Source organism: Arthrobotrys flagrans (genome assembly GCF_004000055.1).
Source record: "Arthrobotrys flagrans strain CBS H-5679 chromosome Unknown unitig_1, whole genome shotgun sequence".
NCBI lineage: Eukaryota > Fungi > Ascomycota > Orbiliomycetes > Orbiliales > Orbiliaceae > Arthrobotrys > Arthrobotrys flagrans.
In genome coordinates this window covers 820,609-838,414 of record NW_027137556.1, presented here as the reverse complement: position 1 = coordinate 838,414, position 17,806 = coordinate 820,609, and the positions used below count along the sequence as shown (strand labels likewise).

At 48.1% G+C, this 17,806-nt stretch overlaps 6 protein-coding genes across 6 annotated transcripts; 3 read left to right on the top strand and 3 right to left on the bottom strand.

Annotated features, from left to right (window-relative positions):
* Positions 1–186: 186 nt before the first annotated feature.
* On the top strand, positions 187–1,230 carry DFL_008240 (uncharacterized protein; the record flags this gene model as incomplete). The annotated part of the gene is made up of 2 exons (XM_067637947.1): positions 187–359; positions 444–1,230. 2 exons carry the CDS (start codon positions 187–189, stop codon positions 1,228–1,230), a joined length of 960 nt encoding a protein of 319 aa, XP_067485885.1.
* A 1,292-nt stretch (positions 1,231–2,522) lies between these two features.
* DFL_008239 (uncharacterized protein) lies at positions 2,523–4,299 on the bottom strand (the record flags this gene model as incomplete). The annotated part of the gene is made up of 8 exons (XM_067637945.1): positions 2,523–2,731; positions 2,794–2,875; positions 2,933–3,401; positions 3,466–3,705; positions 3,758–3,765; positions 3,830–3,950; positions 4,022–4,053; positions 4,126–4,299. The coding sequence occupies 8 exons, from the start codon at positions 4,297–4,299 to the stop codon at positions 2,523–2,525; spliced, it is 1,335 nt and encodes a 444-aa protein (XP_067485884.1).
* A 348-nt stretch (positions 4,300–4,647) lies between these two features.
* On the bottom strand, positions 4,648–5,762 carry DFL_008238 (uncharacterized protein; the record flags this gene model as incomplete). The annotated part of the gene is made up of 3 exons (XM_067637944.1): positions 4,648–5,469; positions 5,587–5,624; positions 5,705–5,762. The coding sequence occupies 3 exons, from the start codon at positions 5,760–5,762 to the stop codon at positions 4,648–4,650; spliced, it is 918 nt and encodes a 305-aa protein (XP_067485883.1).
* Positions 5,763–7,925: 2,163 nt separating this feature from the next.
* DFL_008237 (uncharacterized protein) lies at positions 7,926–10,346 on the top strand (the record flags this gene model as incomplete). Its single annotated transcript, XM_067637943.1, has 6 exons — positions 7,926–8,359; positions 8,447–8,472; positions 8,536–8,934; positions 8,993–9,837; positions 9,906–10,190; positions 10,251–10,346. 6 exons carry the CDS (start codon positions 7,926–7,928, stop codon positions 10,344–10,346), a joined length of 2,085 nt encoding a protein of 694 aa, XP_067485882.1.
* A 1,176-nt stretch (positions 10,347–11,522) lies between these two features.
* DFL_008236 (uncharacterized protein) lies at positions 11,523–14,258 on the bottom strand (the record flags this gene model as incomplete). The annotated part of the gene is made up of 1 exon (XM_067637942.1): positions 11,523–14,258. One exon carries the CDS (start codon positions 14,256–14,258, stop codon positions 11,523–11,525), a length of 2,736 nt encoding a protein of 911 aa, XP_067485881.1.
* A 2,642-nt stretch (positions 14,259–16,900) lies between these two features.
* DFL_008235 (uncharacterized protein) lies at positions 16,901–17,580 on the top strand (the record flags this gene model as incomplete). The annotated part of the gene is made up of 3 exons (XM_067637941.1): positions 16,901–17,115; positions 17,181–17,403; positions 17,485–17,580. The coding sequence occupies 3 exons, from the start codon at positions 16,901–16,903 to the stop codon at positions 17,578–17,580; spliced, it is 534 nt and encodes a 177-aa protein (XP_067485880.1).
* Positions 17,581–17,806: the final 226 nt, after the last annotated feature.

Here is a 17,806-nt window from a genome sequence, read left to right as displayed (position 1 = left end):
TGTTCACGTTACTTACATCCTCTCAAGAAAGCGCAAGCCATCCTTTCCCCAGAGCGCAGCTCGAGACACAACCTCGACTCCTTCGATCAAACTATCCATCATCCCCATTACAAAGCCAAATTACGCGGCCTCGTATCGTACTATCCTTCCAGTTATAAAGGGCTCCTTAGTATATTCTATTCCACCATGTTCACCACAGAACCCAAAGGTAAGGGCAAGCTTGTCCCCACCGACGAGAACGACAGCTCTTCACCCATCATGGATTCCACGGGCGACGTTACAGCGATAGGCCAGCACTGCGACGTGCCCACATGTCATCAGCTGGACTTCTTACCCTTCAAATGCGGTAGTTGCGAAGGGTATGTTTTCTCTCTCTTTCTTAACTCACAAAAGCGCAAACCAGGGGTTTTATTGATGTATTCTAATATTTTGGATATACATAGTACATTCTGCCTCGACCACCGCACGGAAACATCCCACACATGTCCCAAAGAAGGCCTCTGGGCCCAAAAGCGCCGCCAAAACTCTCTAAATAGCAAACCAACATCACTCATCTCCGGCGCCGGTATCCGTCTCGGTTCCTCATCAACCCCGGGTCCTTGCGCCAATGAAGCATGTAAAACAATCGTAAACACACCGAAGATGATCGGTGTCGCTTGTCCGGCCTGTCGAAAACAGTTCTGTCTGCCGCATAGATTACCTGCTCAACATGACTGTAAACCTGTTGTTACCCCTGCCGCTGCAACGTTACAGGAGAAGAAGCAGACCGCTTTAAGTAAATTTAAGCTGTGGGCTAGCAGTGGCAGTTCGAAGTTGAAGGACTTGAAAGCGACGCCGATTACACAAAAACAGAAAAGTGTGGCGGCAAGAATGGTGGAGATGAATAAGTTGAAAAAGGAGGCGAAGGGAGACGACAAGATAGCACATGACAAAAGAGTTTACCTCTATGCGCAGGCGGAAGGCAAATCGACGTCGGCCAAGATACCAGAAGGAACGTTCTTCTATAATAAAGAATGGAGCGTGGGTAGAGTTATGGATATCACGGCGAAAAACTTACAGATCCCCAATCTGAACAACCAGTCCGCGGATGATGAAAAGAAGCTGAGGGTTTTCCATGTGGAGAGTGGTAGGCTATTGAGCTTTGGAGAGAAGATTGGAGATGCCTGTGGGGATGGGAATACTGTTGTGCTATTACGGGGAATCAAGATGGAAGAGATGGTGGATCTGTAGGATATACATACCTCTTATACCATGGTTTTCATTGGGGGTCATATCTGTTAGCGGGCGTTTTATATACTGCCGTTCTTTTGTTATCGATTACCACAGCTTACAGTCTCGGGACCACACAGCTTACACTTTGGGGATTGGCGTCTTGTAACGAGGTTACTATTGCTACGGCTTTAACATCCAATTCATTTCAGAGAATATACCATTTGCGCATTCACCTTGATTCAAGATCCGTTTAGCAGATTAACAACGCACATTTTCCAACAATCCTACAATCGCCCTGTGAAGTCGAATAACATCGCACCGGAGCGACGGTACCGGCGATGTTAATTGGTCTCATATTTTTATTAGATTTTCCCGTCCACTCAAAGGAGGAACCGAAACCCTAGCATAATTTCAGAGTATACCCGCGAATACAAGACAAAACATGGGAGGAATAGCATCATGGAGAGAATCGGGTTGTCCGCTGAAACGCCGGATTATATCGTTAGTTGGAGGGAAGGAATAATATGCAGGAAACACCGTCGAGGAATAACGATCACGGGTGGTCATATGATGGCGGTGAGCAACATCAAACGGAGAACCTTATGATGAATATGACCTCGCGAGGTCAAAGTCTACAACCGCAACCTTGGGCAGGAGGGGATCCGTATAGGGCCGGATGGGGACCGCTGATACCTGAGCCGGTATGTCAGAGTCCATATTATAACAGCTTCTGGGTTCCACAGAGTCAGCCATTACCGCAAGTTAGGCTACAGACGACCAGCTGGATCAATGGGTTGTACCGGTTATGCAAGAAAATTATCCCAGGGTGTTGTTGGAGATTTATAAAGCTCAGGTTTATGGGGATCAAATGGACAATCTAGGTATTGAGACTCAGTTTGCAGGATACGGTCAAGGCGTAGCACAAAATAACAACGAGGTTTTCCCAAAAGATCAAAATCAGAAGATAAATTTTGAAGGAGAATTAGGAAGGCTGATCAATATTCAAGGTTGGGACCAGGTAGTTCCGGAGGAGCAATTATTTGAGGAGGAGTATTCACCACCTGATGATGGTGATTTCTTTGCGGATGACGAAAAATTTCCGGGGGAACCCGGCTTTCGGATCCTTAAAATGTACATACATACAATGCTGGCTATAAACTACTTGTGTAGGGGGTAGTCATGTGAATACACGAGACGCAAATATTGTTGGCCCACAACGTGACTGGTCTAGAATTTAGTCTCGGGACCCTTTTTGCGCATCTCAAATCCAGATAAGAGTACCTGTGCAAAAAGAAATACTTTATCGATACTCATGCAATAACCCCTTCAGCCTTGAGACTGTCGATTTGATCTGATGTAAATCCCAATTCTTTCAAAATATCATTGGTGTCTTCGCCCAATGTCGGTGGGGCGTGGCGGATTGACACCTCGGCATTTGAGAATTTGAATGGGGTATTGACGAGCTTGATCGGACCGCAGGCTTCATGGTCGACTTCCTTCACCATGCCCCGAGCAAGGACTTTCGAGATGGTTAGCACTACAGGGTGACACTTCGGAAACTGGTGATGAGGGGTGATTCACCATGGTCATGATGTAGCGTGTCGTAAACATCATTGACGGCCGCGTACGGCATCCCACTACCCTCGAATATCTCTAGCCACTCCTATTACCCCAGTTTATCAGCGTTACAGCTTCCGAATGGGTAGCCGATTTAAAATACCTGCGTAGTCTTCCTCCTTGTTTCCTCCCCAATCATCGGAACAAGAATGTATCGATGCTCTACTCTCTTCTCATTTGTCACAAACCTTTCATCGGAAGCCCACTCCGGATACCCAATCTTAGTGCACAAAATTCCGAATAGCCTGTCGTTCCCTCCTCCTAACAAAATACTCCCATCGGATGTAGGAAAGGCCTCGTAAGGTACGATGCTAGGATGTGCTGTACCCCATCTACCCCCATCCCGTTTCCCAGATACCAGAACCGAAGATGCGATGTTAGCCAATGTGGCAACCTGGCAATCCGAAAGCGACATGTCGATATGTTGACCCTGGGAGGTGGAGGCGCGAGATAAAAGGGCGGCTAGAATGGCGTTGGAGGTGTATAAACCCGTCGTTAGATCTGTTACTGCGACACCTACTTTAACGGGCGAACCGTCGCGCTCCCCTGTAATATGCATGAGACCCATTTCACTACCTGTAGTTTTAATATCGTTCTGGCTCTAAGTTTTTTTTCAAGTGAGTGTGAAGAACCTACGCTTCGACCATGACGTCGTATCCAGCTCTATCACTGTAAGGGCCCGTTTGTCCATACCCCGTGATGCTTGCGTATATCAGACCTTTATTCTCCGCTTTCAGGGTTTCATAGTCAAGACCGTATTTGGCTAGAGTTCCAGGGAGGTAGTTTTCCACGAGTACATCGCTTGTTCTTGCGAGGGCTTTGACGATAGCTTGTCCTTCGGCTGCCTTAAAGTCCAAGGCGAGCGATCGTTTATTCCTGGTTTCGGGGTTAGATCACAGCTCATTATTTCCATTATGGAAAAACAAACCTATTAACCTATTTTTGAAAAGAAAATTTTAGCATAATATTAGCTTAGAAGTTTCGTGTGTAGTATACTAACCGCAAGAAAGTATGCACTCTCCCCAGGTCCGGGTTTTCCGTCCTTCCGTGGCGCATATGGCGGCCCCCAAGCTCGAGTATCGTCACCCCTGGTGGCATGCTCTACTTTGATGACACCCGCGCTACAAACCGAATAGTATCAGAATAGAAAGAAAGAAAAGGACCCATGAGCTATGGGAAAACAGGGTCGTACCCTAAATCCCCTAATATCTGCGTACAATAAGGCTATAGAAGGTTAGCAAAACCTATGTGTTGAAATTGTGGTAGGATTTTGGTAAGCTCGGGGAGCTCACATACCCCAGCGAGCACTCGGGTGAGGTCGAGGACCCGAACTCCGGCGAGAGGGGACGGCTTGGCCGGTACGGTGCTCTGGTATCTAATGTACCGAAGGATCCCGCTTCGAGGGGCAACTTGCAGTCGAGTTCCTATTGGGTTACGGGACGAGGCAATGGTGGACAAGGATCTCCTCATGATGAATTGAAGATGCTTGGCCGGATGGTATTGTCTATGCCTTTGTTGTCTTTCTAAATATTAGTATCGTAGGATGGCTAAAAAGGCTCTGGGCTAGTTAACTAGCTTTGGAGTATTGACATCCCGAAGCTTCATGCAAACTCCGGCAGCAAGTGCGGGTAACTACGGCTGAATTTAGAGCTACCCCGGATTCCGGGCCCGAGGGAGCAGAACGGATTTCGGACGACTAGCGGGCGGTGGCGCACAAGAAATCATCGCCATGTTTGTCAAGTCTACATGCATTCGGCTCTAATATCACCGGTGGATGGCAACCGGAAGCTTTATGATAATTGTCGGAGATAGGTTGTGCTATTTCAAAATACCAACATGCACAACATATCCACCATCTTCCATCAGTCCCTTTCCTCCATCGCCACAGCCTTTGTAGAGCTTGTCCGGGAGGCGCCACACTCGGAATTTTGCACAGAAGGCTTTCATGAATGCTTCTAACACACCAGGGGATCTTAGTTCCTGTGCGACTATGACTAGTGTTACATTGTGATCGGTTTCGCCAGTTGCGGTTTCGTCCCTGTTCAACTTGCTTAGATCGGCCATGGTGTCTACCAGCGGTTCAACCAGAAATTCATTGTATATACAGTCTGCCGCAATGATCACGTCGATTTTTTTCGCTTTGAATTCCGGGATCGAGGATACTTCTGTTAGTTGCCAATCGAGGGGCAGGACAGTCGCATTCCCTGTGCTAGTCTGGGATGACGTTTCCGTGCCTCTTTTGGTTCGTTTATTCGAATATTTCTCTTTCGATTTTGAAGGATTCCCCAAGTTTTCTTTATAATTCTCTGATATGTTCTTCCGCAGCAGTTTGAGACAGTACTCTTGGTCCGTCGCATAGTAGGCCCCTACGAACGGCGCAAAAGATACTGCGAGAACACCTGACGTTCCAGCCCCCAGTTCGATGACCGTGTAATGTGGCTTCAAGATCCGTCGGGAGACGGTGTTACATGGATGGGTGAGCCAACTGGCGAGTAGAGGCGTAACTTTCCAAAGGACAGCCCCTGTTGTGCCCGTCTCCCTGGTCGAGGTAAGCAACGACGGGGACTGGTGGATCGTGAGATCCTGGGAGTTGATCGATACCGAGACGGTGGATTCGGTACGATTGACAAAACCTAAGTCCTGGAGCAGTTTAGCTTGTATTAATATCATAAAAAAAAATTTTTTTTCTTCACTCGAAGATAGTAGATATATTTATCATTACTAGTATTTCTTTTTACTCGGCTTGGTTTGTCTTACCCTGTTATCCGGCTTGTTTAAGAAGAGGAGGAAGCATTCTAGAAACAAAGGGTCAGATATCGAATTTGAATCAAATGCATGCAAACTTCCTGCCTTAAACGTCAAAATGGGCACAAACCTTCTTCAGGGTCCTGGACTTCGAATTCGTCGTCGAGGCTTGAGACCAAGTCCGACATAGGTAATAGTTTGCGTTGAAGTGAGCTGCTAATGGCACAATGCGACAGAGAGAAACTGACGTCAAGGCGCCGGCGCCTGCTATGGTAATTAATCTTCAAAAAGCAAGGGACTAACTATAAGCCAGCGGATGTATGGATGGATGTAATGTAAATGTACGTGTACATGTACCATCTGCGTGGCGGGGCGGCCGATGGGATGGGATTTCTTAGCCAAAAGTTATCCACCTGCTTAGAAGCGAAAATTAGGCGAGAGACAGCGTTAGAACAACCGCAGACTTTTCCGTTGCTAGACAATTAGCTAATCTGGGTAAATTGTCAAGATGTTTGAGCCTCGGTATGCCCCGTTCGAAGGTTCTATCAGATGCATGAAATTGCCTAGTCCTTTGCAAATTTGATTGAATAATTCCCGACATCATTTGAACCAGAGATGGAATGGTCTACGGCCACCGCAGGCTTTCTCGAACAATCTGCCCAGCAAGCTTCTTTGCAATGCAACTGTGTCCGATATCAAAGCGGAAGGAATCAATCACATTCACTGCTTCAGGAAGATGAGGTAAAACCGTTCAGCCTCGGTTTTGCCAATATTGCAATGCAGATGCAAATTGGAAATAACAATATCGTCGGAATGCCATGCATGGCTGGAGGTTTTTATACGAGCTGGGCTGCCGTGATCCTCCATGGTCCCTTCCCCCCCCTCTTTCCCCCAATTTTTCTTGCCATTCGAACCGTTTTACGTTTACGATCCTATCGTCGAATTATCAGCTGAAAAGTCGCCTGACCCTCGACATCTCATTGGAACCAACGCCCAGGACAGGCCCAAGAAACGCCTAGGGTCGATATCTCGATATAAACCGTCTCGCCAAGAATTTGTCTCTTAGCTAAAGGCTATTTCCGCAGAACCCAAGCCAGCAAGATACATAACGTATCGTGCCTGTGGTATCGCGACTGCGGGATCAAAGAAGAGCCCGAAGCTAGAAAAGTGACAGGTGCGATATCAGCAGGCTTTGAGCCCAGACAAAGCGGGAGAGTGACCAGGTTCCTTGGCCGCGATTTGATCTGAACCCCAGCCATCCACCCCGTTTGTTCGCTGTGCGTGCTTGTGGGAAACAAGGACGAGAGGCCCTTTAAACAGCCATCGTGTCCCACCCTTTTTTTCCCCTTTCCCTTCCCCCTCCGTTCGATTATATATATATTCCCCCATCATTTTGTAGAACCGTATATACTTTTTGTACGAGACCGGGATCAGAGGTTTACATCGATCTTTGCGGGTGAGTGAATTGAGTCGCTGTCCCTTTTCTTTGAGTTCTGTCAAGTTCTTGTTATCTGTTTGTGCACAAGCCAAACCCCCAGTCGGTTGTTTGTCTGTTGTCTCCACCCCGTTCATTACCCCGGATTGTTCATACCTGGAGCGTCGAGAAAGAAGTAGCCCTGCTTATGTAAAGCCAACGAGCCGTTGACCTGCTTCTTTCTGCGCCGTGGGCACGTTCTCAGCAGCTGCATTCCCTCAGAATAGTCTTTTTTTTTTTTCGATCCTGAACTGCCAGTCAGTCAGTTAGTCACCTGGAAGGAGCAGTGGCAGTGGCAGTGGCAGCCGCAATACCTAAGTCCTTAGCTTGCTCATAGCGAAATACCGACTCTGCATCTCCCAACAAAACAGTACAGTTCCCCCAAGCCCAGAACTATAACTCATCTTCTCTCCACTCTCCCTTCCTCTCCTTTTCCTCTCCCCTCCCTTCCCTCAGCCATCGATAATAGTAATAAGTACAACCCCTGCTTTCCCCAGCATCACCTGTCTTAGCGTTATCGGATTCAAAAAATAGAAGAAGAAAAGGTGCTGGTACTCTCCTTCCTTATAATTGCCGGCAGTCGACGTCATCTGGGTCTGCTTGGGCTTGCGTGTTTGTGTGGGTGCTTGGGTGCTTGGGTGCTTGGGTGCTTGCTTGTATGCCTGTTTGTCTGCCCGGCTGCCTGTCGTTCCTCGTTTTCGCGTGTACTATTGCTGCCATTAACACCCTAATTTATTATCGTGCGTCCGTGTACCTGAAACTCCTGCTAACTCTCTGGCTACCGTTCTTCCCGCAGGAATCCATCATCAGCTCTTCGCTCCCTTTTTTTGAAAGCATACTTTAGCATTCGTTCCTCGTCTCTCAAATCACCGCCATAATGAAGCCTGTACATCTATATCCGGTCATGTCGGCTAAGCCACCATTCTCCGTGGAGGTTCCCGGCGCCACAAAGATCGACGGTGAAGGCATCCCGCGTAGACATCCTGCTGCCAAAGACGGTATATGGGAACGTCCTTCAGACGATGTCAATACCGTTTGGGATATCGTCGTCCGCAGCTCACAAAAGTACGGCGACATTCGCTGCGTCGGCTGGAGAAAGCTGGTCCAAATGCACAAGGAGACCAAAATGATCAAGAAGTTCGTCGATGGAAAGGAGACCGAAGTTCCAAAGGAATGGTCTTACTTTGAGAAATCGCCATTTGAATTCATTACTTACTCGCAATACCACGAACTCTGCAAGGACCTTGCCAGCGGTTTGGTTGCTCTCGGCTTGAAGAGGGGTGATAGAATACAGATTTACGCTGCTACAAGGTAAAACATCCTACTGAATGCACTTTATTTTTAAAAAAAATTAAATAAAATCGGAAAAAGGAGCTGACGTTTTTTGTAATTCTGTAGCGTACAATGGTTGTCAAGTGCTCACGGTACGTCCAATAATCATCTGTTGTGAATTCAGTGGGCTCGAAACTAATATATTATCTCTTCAGCCGCCATGTCCCAGGGAATGGCCATCACGACTGCCTACGATACTCTCGGCCAAAGCGGTCTTACCCACGCTCTTGTAGAAACCGGTGCTAAGGCTATCGTCGTTGATGCACACCTCTTGAACAACCTTGTCGAGCCTCTCAAGACCGCAAAGGAGGTTTCCCTCATCATCTACAATGACGCCGATGCTGCTCCAAATCCAGAACATGTGGAGAAGCTCCAAAGCGCTCACCCCCACCTTACTATCACTTCGTGGGAGTCCGTCAAAGCCAAGGGCAAGGAACACCCAGTTGAACCCAACCCCTCCGAATCCTCAGACCTTGCCTGCATCATGTACACATCTGGGTCCACCGGTACCCCCAAGGGTGTCTACATCAAGCAATCTAATGTTGTCGCCGCCAGTAAGTACTAAAACCGCTTCGTCCAAAGAAGGATTCAGGCGCTGATTATATAATGTAGTTGCCGGCATTCACACCGCCGTTGGCGATTTTGTTGGTGGGGAAGATACCCTCCTTGCTTACCTCCCACTTGCCCATATCCTCGAATTCGCATTCGAGAATGTCGTCCTTTACTGGGGTGGTACTTTGGGTTACGGTTCCATCAGAACCTTGACCGATGCCTCCATGAAAAATTGCGCCGGTGACATCCGCGAATTGAAGCCCACCGTCCTTGTTGGTGTACCACAGGTCTGGGAAACAGTCAAGAAGGGAGTTGAAATCAGGGTTAAGCAGCAACCAGCTCTTAGGCAGAAACTTTTTTGGGGTGCCATGTCTGCCAAGTCGTTCCTGTTGAATTCCGGTTTGCCAGGTACTAGCCTTCTTGATGCCGTTGTTTTCAGCAAGATTCGCGAGGCTACTGGCGGTAGGCTCAAGGTCTGCTTCAACGGTGGCGGTCCTTTGTCCAAGGAAACTCAACACTTCATCTCCATGGCCATCGCACCAATGATCATTGGTTACGGTTTGACTGAGACTTGCGCAAACGGTTGTATCATGAACCCTTACCAATGGACCAACACGACATTGGGTGCGCCTGTCGGTGCCGTTGAAATAAAGCTTGTTGATTACCTAGATGCCGGATACTCCACCGCGAGCAACCCACCACAGGGTGAAATCTGGATCCGTGGACCAGCCGTTGCCGAAAAGTACTACAATAATGAGAAGGAGACAAGCGAAGCCTACTCCGACGACGGTTGGTTCAAGACCGGTGATGTCGGGGAGTGGACCCCAAACGGCCACTTGAAGATCATCGACAGAAAGAAGAATCTCGTCAAGACACTCCACGGAGAGTACATTGCTCTCGAGAAGGTAACAACCCCTCCCCTAAAACGATTCGTCTGAAAAAACTATTTCTAACTCATTCCGAAAAAATCTAGCTTGAGTCCGTTTACAGATCCTGCTCGTACGTTCAGAACATCTGCGTCTACGCAGATACCCAAAAAGCCAAGCCAGTCGCTCTCATTCAACCTCATGAGGTCAACATCAAGAAACTCGCCGCCGACCTCGGTGTTGCAGGTGAAATCGAGACTATTGTCCACAATAATAAGATTCAATCTGCTGTCTTGAAGGACTTGCTTACCGTCGGAAGGAGAGGAGGTCTTGCTGGTATCGAACTCATTGATGGTGTCGTTATTGCCGACGATGAATGGACACCACAGAGCGTATGTAACATTACCCAAATAGCATTATTTTACTGGAAACAATGCTAACGATAAATATAGGGCCTCGTTACTGCTGCCATGAAACTGAACAGAAGGGGTTTGACCGACCATTACAAGACTGAGATCGACGCGGCATACAAGAAGGCAGGCAACTAAACCGAGCTGAGGGAATAGATGGATACCTCTTTCTTTCTTTGTTTGCTTGACCCCTCTTCCTTTCGCGTGGCCTTTTAATGCTCGGTATTCATCGTTATTGTCCCTTTCCCGTTTCACTGTGATTTGCTATGGTGTCATGATATTTATACTTTGATGGACCTTTTTTTTTGTTTGTTTGTAATATTCTTTGTGGTTTCTCTGTCGCTCTTTTTTTTTGCTGGTATGAACACAAAGATGGTAATCTCGTCTCATTCTTTCTGCGGTCTATTATTCTATGTATCACTGAGGGCTTGAAAGGGTGGATAAATGCTATAGGAAATGAAATCATAATTATTATCGAAGAGTCGTTTATAAAAAGTATAAAATTGTATGCCGGATCTCTACGACATGCTTTTTTTGTTTAAGGGTATCTTCTATAACACAGAGGCTCCATGAGAAAGGTATACATTCAATCCAATACCGCTCGCTCATTTATGGACATTTCACGTCATGTCTGAGTATAACACACAAAGAGAAATAATGATAGAAGGAAAGGCCATGGGTTAACATCACAATCGCCCGCATCTCTAGACGTAGGCATCTTTCATTGTCAGCCAGGTATGAACGCAGTGGTCTTTCCAGGCACTCGTGTGAAAAAAAGAAAAAAGGGAAAAAAAAAAAGAAGAAGAAGAAGAATGGGAGAAGACAAGGAATTTACAAGAAATAATAGTAAGGTGGTGTAATGTAAACAGAATAAAAGAAAGGTAGTTTGAAAACATAAGACCTGAGCTTTTCGTTTTTTGACGCCCAACCGTAAAGACATATGCAGAGACCTTGAAAGGAAAGAGTAAAAGTGTTTACGGAGTTGGAGAGGTCCCTGAGGAGGCAGTGTTATCTGGTAGTGAACCGAAACCACCTCCAAACCGACCGAGCAAGGGGATACTACAAGTAATAAGGAAAAGAAGAGCTTCGTAAATCAAAGGAGCTCTTGAAGGACCCAAACGAGGATATCAGGAAAAACAACCGCCCAAAAAGTAATGAAACTCCGAAAGAAAAAAGAAGAAAAAAAGAAAAAAAAACTCCAAGCCACCGGAGAAAGGTATCTAAGTTCGTGGGCAATAAATAATAGACGGTAATAGGGAAGACAAATGTTCCATCAGACCCATTTCGGTGCGTCACTTCTTCGGCTGGAGCGTTTCAAGATCCCCGAACCCCATTTGATAAAGTACTAGCGTTTGTAGGGTCGAGGTCCATTCCTGTCGTAGACTCCCCGGGAGTAGACGAGCGAGCACCATTAACTTCCAGTTCGTTATCTACAACAGTGGGTAAATGATTCGTCGTGGGGCCGATCTTGTCTTTCTCGAGGGACTCGGCCTTCTTCCTTGTGTAGTCGCTCAGGCTCATCTTCTTGCGACCAGTCGAAGGCGCTGGAGGCGTTGGCAAAGTAGACTGGGCCGTATTTGCAGGCACCGGAAGGCTGGGCGTCTGAGGTTGGAAAGGGGATATCGGTGAAGTTGAGGAGGCGGAGGGAGTCGACAACGCCTGGTTTGCAGCGTTCTGGGGAACGATGTTGACACCGGGAAGCGGTGGCGTTGGCGGTAGCTGAACAGAGAGGGTGGTTTTCGGTGCCGATACGACGGTCGGGACAATATTGGGAGACACACTATTGTCACCACCTATGTCATTGTCCGCAAGCGGCTTGGCGGTGACATCGACATCCATTTCCATATTGCTGAGAGGCTCAGGTTTTAGTTCGAGAGCCGGGGGTTGAAGGGATGTGTTCGACTGGACAGTGGTTTCAACGTCCGCCATCACAACATCTCCATCGGTAAAAGCAGTGGCCCCTTTAGGTGAAAACTCTTCTTCCTTGACGATAGAAAGTTGACTCTTCAAGGCGCTCTCCCGCTGCGCACTTTGTGCCCGGAACTGAGCTAAAATCCTCATTTTTCGACTTGTTGGCAGCGAGTGGGCGGGAGCACGGGTGGTGACGTCGGCATCGGTTTGTACACCGCCATCTACGTAAGATGCTTTTGGGTTAGCCCGGGGTGGTGATGTTCCGTTAACCTGCTTGCCGGGACTGCTCTGGGTCGAGTGAAGTGTTCTGTGAGGCCCTGTGGTCTGTCCAACAGCCGAAGGGGTTGTTATCGGCCCCGGCTCCGCAACGGGTTTGGGTAATTTCTCCGGAAGATCTGACGTAGAAGCTGATTGGGTCGAAGGTGGCGGCCCAGAGCGTTTTACTCGCTTCCCCCTGTTATGCGATGACTCTGGATTGGTTAGTTTCTCGATGAGATTGATTGTATCCTTCATTTTCCGAGCTTCCCTGGCGGACGAATTCTGATCCGTTATCACGCTGCTCTGGGTGATATCAGCAGTGATATAAGTCGGGGATCTGTCGCGACTCTCGGATTTGCGGTGCGACGATGTGCTAGACGAGCGCCGTTTGTATTTTGTTTCAGGGTCGTGCTTCTCAGGGCTCAATTCCCGACCGGTGGAATTGTATTCGTGCATCTCCCGCCAGCGACGCTTAGTCCCTGACTTGGACGCCTTTTTCGATTTTCCGACCGGGGCTTCCCCTTTCAGCCGTGCCATTAGACAGAGATCACTATCCGGACAGGCGCATTCGCCGACAGTAGCAGTGACCGTCTCGGCCCACGCCTTCATCTTTTGTACCGACTCAGGGTCCAAGTCGTCGATCACGGTGTTGGCTTCCGATAACCTCGCGAATGGGAACGTATTATCCCACTCCCAGCCGATGGTGAGTTCGGTACCACGCTCTATGGGTTGGCTCGTGTACAGAGCGAATTTCAAATCGGTACCGTCGATGACCATGGTCTCGAACTTCAGGTTAGGCCGGCAGCTCCTCCGTATGAATCGGGCTTCAGAACCGCATCGCCTTGCGTCGATATAGATCGGGAGTTGAGGGTGAAATAGAACGAAAGCCTTAGGATGGCGTATCCTTCCGTACTGGTTGAGAGTATCCTGAATGTAACTGGTTTTCGATCCGATTTCGCCGACGTATTCGATGACGAATTGGTCCGCTTTGGAAGGTGTATCGGCGACGATTCGGATGAGGGGAAGGCCGATGGAGGATAGTTCTTCCGGTGACGATACATATCTCACGGTGTGCCCGGAAGGTATCAGTTCGTGGAACTCGGAACTCGAATATCTTCGAGGGGTGCAAGGGAGCGACGCATCGATCGGGCCTATCGCGGTTTTGGTACGGCTATGGGCAGCATCGTGGGTCCAGGTCTTGATTTTGTGGTCAACCTCGGGAGAAACTATGGTGTTACATGTGATAGGACTGTATTCCTTGGTGTATACTGACGGTGGGACCTCAGAATCAGAACCAAGTTCCCGTTCCATGCTTGGGCTCTTCCCTGTGGGCGAGTGCTCGTCGGGAGAGGCGGATGTATCCGGTAGGTTGTTGTGTGGTTGTGTGGATATTGGCCTCTGCCTTCCTCTCGATTTTCCGGCCGGGTGGTCTTTAGAGGTTTGGAGTTTGTGTGATGTGCTTTCCGAATAGCTTCTCGAATGGCCGGCACCGTTAGTGTCCCGTCTTCGATGGGGGGCTCCGGTTCCCCGTTTGGCCTGGGCTTGCGTCTTCTTCGATCCCCCGCCGATTTCCTTCAACTGAGATTCCCTCGCCTTTGTAACGTCGGCCTGCGTCAGATCCCGGACTTCGCAATAATAGCAGATGAAGGTGTCCGGGACGTTGTTCGGCTTTATATTGACACAACGCCCGTGCTGCCAGTGAAGGCATCTCTCGCATTGGATCGTGAAACCATCGTCCGAATCGTAGCCACAGAAACAACGGATCTCGCTTTCCGTGTTGACATTTGGAAGATCGGAGACGGAGACGGAATTTCGGACGGTAGAAGGCGGATTCGACGGGGTAGGAGATGGACGCGAGCCATTTGTGAGAACCTCATTCATTCTAGCTTAAATGAAGTCCTCTTCGTAGGAAACACAGTAAGAAGAGAAGAGCAGAAGTTGTTCAGGATTGTATCAACCGGATGATCATCCTCAGTGTGGGAGATGAATAGGGTGCGAGCGATAAAAAAAAGAGAGAGAATAAGGGAGAGAAGTGACGGATCGAGAGGAGAAGATTCCGCCTTTGACTCCCTGTGGCTTATGTTTTCTCTCTCTCCCTCTCCCTCTTTGGCTAGGGGGTCGATGATGTCTATCGGTTGGGTCGGCTTTTGCTTATCACGAGAAGAAGAATTCCTAGCGTTATCCAGAGTCGAAGGGTACCCAAAGACAAAGTTGACAGAGCTCTCCTTCCCGACTGGTATTTTGCGCTTCCTTTTATGTAAGGAGATTTCGGGATGTCTGTGCGTAGAGTCGCCGAAAAAGATGAATGTTGACTCGAACCAAAACAAAGAGACGGCTGAGGCGATAAGGAGCAGACGATGGATCCAATGGAGAATAGAGTCTAGATAACAACCAAGAGGAGCGAGAGTCAGTATAAAAATAGGAAAGGAGACCGAGGAGAGAATGAAGGTGAGACCGATTTCGAAGCGGCGAAGGTGTCGAGATCGAAAGGAAACAAAAACAGTCGCGGGGGGGGATGAGGATGGAAGGACAGACCAGCAGCAAGAGCAGGAGGCGAGACGGAGAGAAGGATGGCAAGAATTGAGATTGGTTTCAGCGGCGACAAAATGGATTTCGAGCAGAGATTTCTGAAGGGCGAAATGATGGATGGACGGACAGTAGCAAGTGGCAGGAAGTGAAGATGGGAATAGGTGGTGGTGGTGGTGGTGATGGAAGAAAGAAGCTTCTGAGGGAGAAAGAGAGGAAGGAGGGAATCATTAGAAGGGGAGCCAGCCAGACAGAACGGACAGACCGGACAGAACAGAACAGACGGACAGAAAGAGAGAGCGACGTTTGTCAGGCTGCAAAATGCGTTGTTGTGTTGTAGAGTGTTGCGTAATGGTGCGTTGTGTTGAGCCCGACAACACATTTCCCATCACCGTCCCCACTCGGTGGACGACATGCACACCGCAGACCCGCCATCTCGAGATGGGTATTTTTAGTATGTTCTCTGAAGGGATGTGTGCTTCGAATGTGCCGGCGGTGGGTTCTGCTGCTTCTGCCGTCACATCCTCTTTATGAGCTCTGTAATAGTAATATATAAAGTATGCAGTAGTAGCATCCCATTCCTCTCTTCCTTTTGTTGGAACATACCAGAGGAGCATCGAGAGAGAAAAAAAAAAAAAATGTGTGCGAGAGTAAGAGTAAAAAACCTTTTTTTTTATTTTTTGTTCTTGGACTTTCTTGCGTAAAATCCGCTCTCAATCGGCCCGTCACCACTTCGCTCTCTTACTCTGCCCATCTGTCGTCCAGAGTATGAGTGTAATGTGCTGTTCTGTACAGAGAAAGAGAAACAGAGAAACAGAGAAACAGAGAGACCGAGAGATGGCCCGGAGAATTGGGGCGGTTAAGGCTGCACAGCGTCGGGTGGTTACTTGGATTGTCCAGGTTCCGTTTTTCAGCTTTCGAGACTGATTTTACCGTGCATCCGTTCCATCTGCTGCTGCCTCTGCTTCACCAGGCATACATAGGACATGTGTATGCGCTACCGCTTCCCCTAGAAATGCAACCGACATGTGGGGATTGGGATTGGTGTAGTCATCATTTATGTCGCAGTGGGAAGGAAGACCGATAAGCCCAAGGCCCTCTTTTTGACAAAAGCATCTCGAGGACGTGCATGGGACCAAGCCGTTTCCAGATTGGTGCAATGCAAGAAAAGATCCCAATCCTTGCATATTCCCTTGTTGTTTGGGGCAGAACAGTCGGGATGCAAATGGGGTCCTTGTTGAATGATGGGGGAGTCGCGAAGCTGTCTTAGCATCCGATATCCAGTTGAAAAAAAAATAAAAAAAATAATAATAATAAAAAATAAAAAATTATTGAAAGAATATTCCGAGGGGGATGCTGCAGTAATAATCTTGACCGACTGACGGGTATATGTAAGTACCGTCTGCAAATAATTTCCAGACAACATCAGCCTGGAATCGTGTCAGTCCTCCATGCTACTGTATTGTGTATTGCACTGCCAAAAATGTTGAGCCGGTTGGGCAGCATGACCTCTGACCATGCCTTATATAACTGACCGTATTGTCTTGGGTAACGCTTGTAATACTGGGAAACTGTAGTTTTATATCTGAAGAATGAGTCGAGCTCTGGTCCAAGTTAGTCCGGAATAATGCCTGCTGGTTGGTCACATTCTCCTGTTTGCCCGCCCGCGCCCCTCAAAAATGGCTGGTAATCTCAGCCAGCGCTGTGCTATTTCATCATCGCCAGGCCAGCCAAAACTAGAACCTCCTCGCTTTCCATCTTTCCCTTCTTACTCTCTCCTCCTCGGGCATACTTTAAGACTCCCTCTTGAGTATTCTCCTACTTCGTGTTCTTTGGAGGGAAGCCATCACGGAAGATAGCAATAGCAACTGCATAAGATTTGGCCTTTCTTTTTCTTTTCGTTCCTGTGTCGTTTGACCTGTTCCCAGGCTTCGAGCGCTTCCTGTCGTAAACAGACCGGCGTCACTCCGAAATCGCTACCCTAGATCCTCACCACCATGAAGTTCTCGAACGTCGTCACTCTGTTGGCCGCTGCCACCTCCGCTTCGGCCTTTGCTATCGACCTTGGACAGTCTCCCATCGGGAGTTTCGATGAGCCTGTCAGTTGGGACACCACCATCCCCGGCGGCTCTCCAATCGTCCACTGCTCCAACCCAGCCACAGACCTGGTAAAAATCGACAGGATTTACATCAACCCCAACCCGCCTGCTGTGTTAGTGCTCCCTCAGCGAATCATTCGTTCGGATTCAAAATTCCCATGCTAACATTAAATGATAGTGGCAAAACATTACATTTGGAAGCATCCGGTGAAGTCAAGAGACGCATCGAAGAAGGCGCTATAATGAAAGTGGAGGTTAAACTTGGCTATATCACCCTTATCAAGCAGACACTCGATTTCTGCTCCAACCTCGAAAAGGCCAACACTACCGTCAACTGCCCAATCGAACCAGGTCCGTTGAAGGTCATCAAGGACCAGGACCTTCCAAAGGAAATCCCACCGGTATGTCGATGATAACTCGGTTATTTCTGTTTTCGTTATTATTATTATTATTATTATATCTCAGACTGACATATTGTACAGGGTAAATTCAAGGTTACTGCAGAACTCTACACTGCACAAGATGACGGCGACCTTATCACTTGTTTGCACGCAGAGGTGACCTTTGCCCGAAAATAAAGGCACCTCCGCGGGACTCTTTCGTTGGCTATATGCGAAATAGCGTGCGCTTCCCGCGAGTTTGGTGGTCTTTCCATCAATCATTTTGCTGTGATCGTAGCGCCCAACGTACCCTATTCATGGCATCCGCGCATATTTAATTTGAGGCTAATCAGATTGCATGGGCTTTCTTTTGTTTTTTGTTTGTTAAATCCTAAAGTTTGCGGTGTACAACAATAGTTGTATT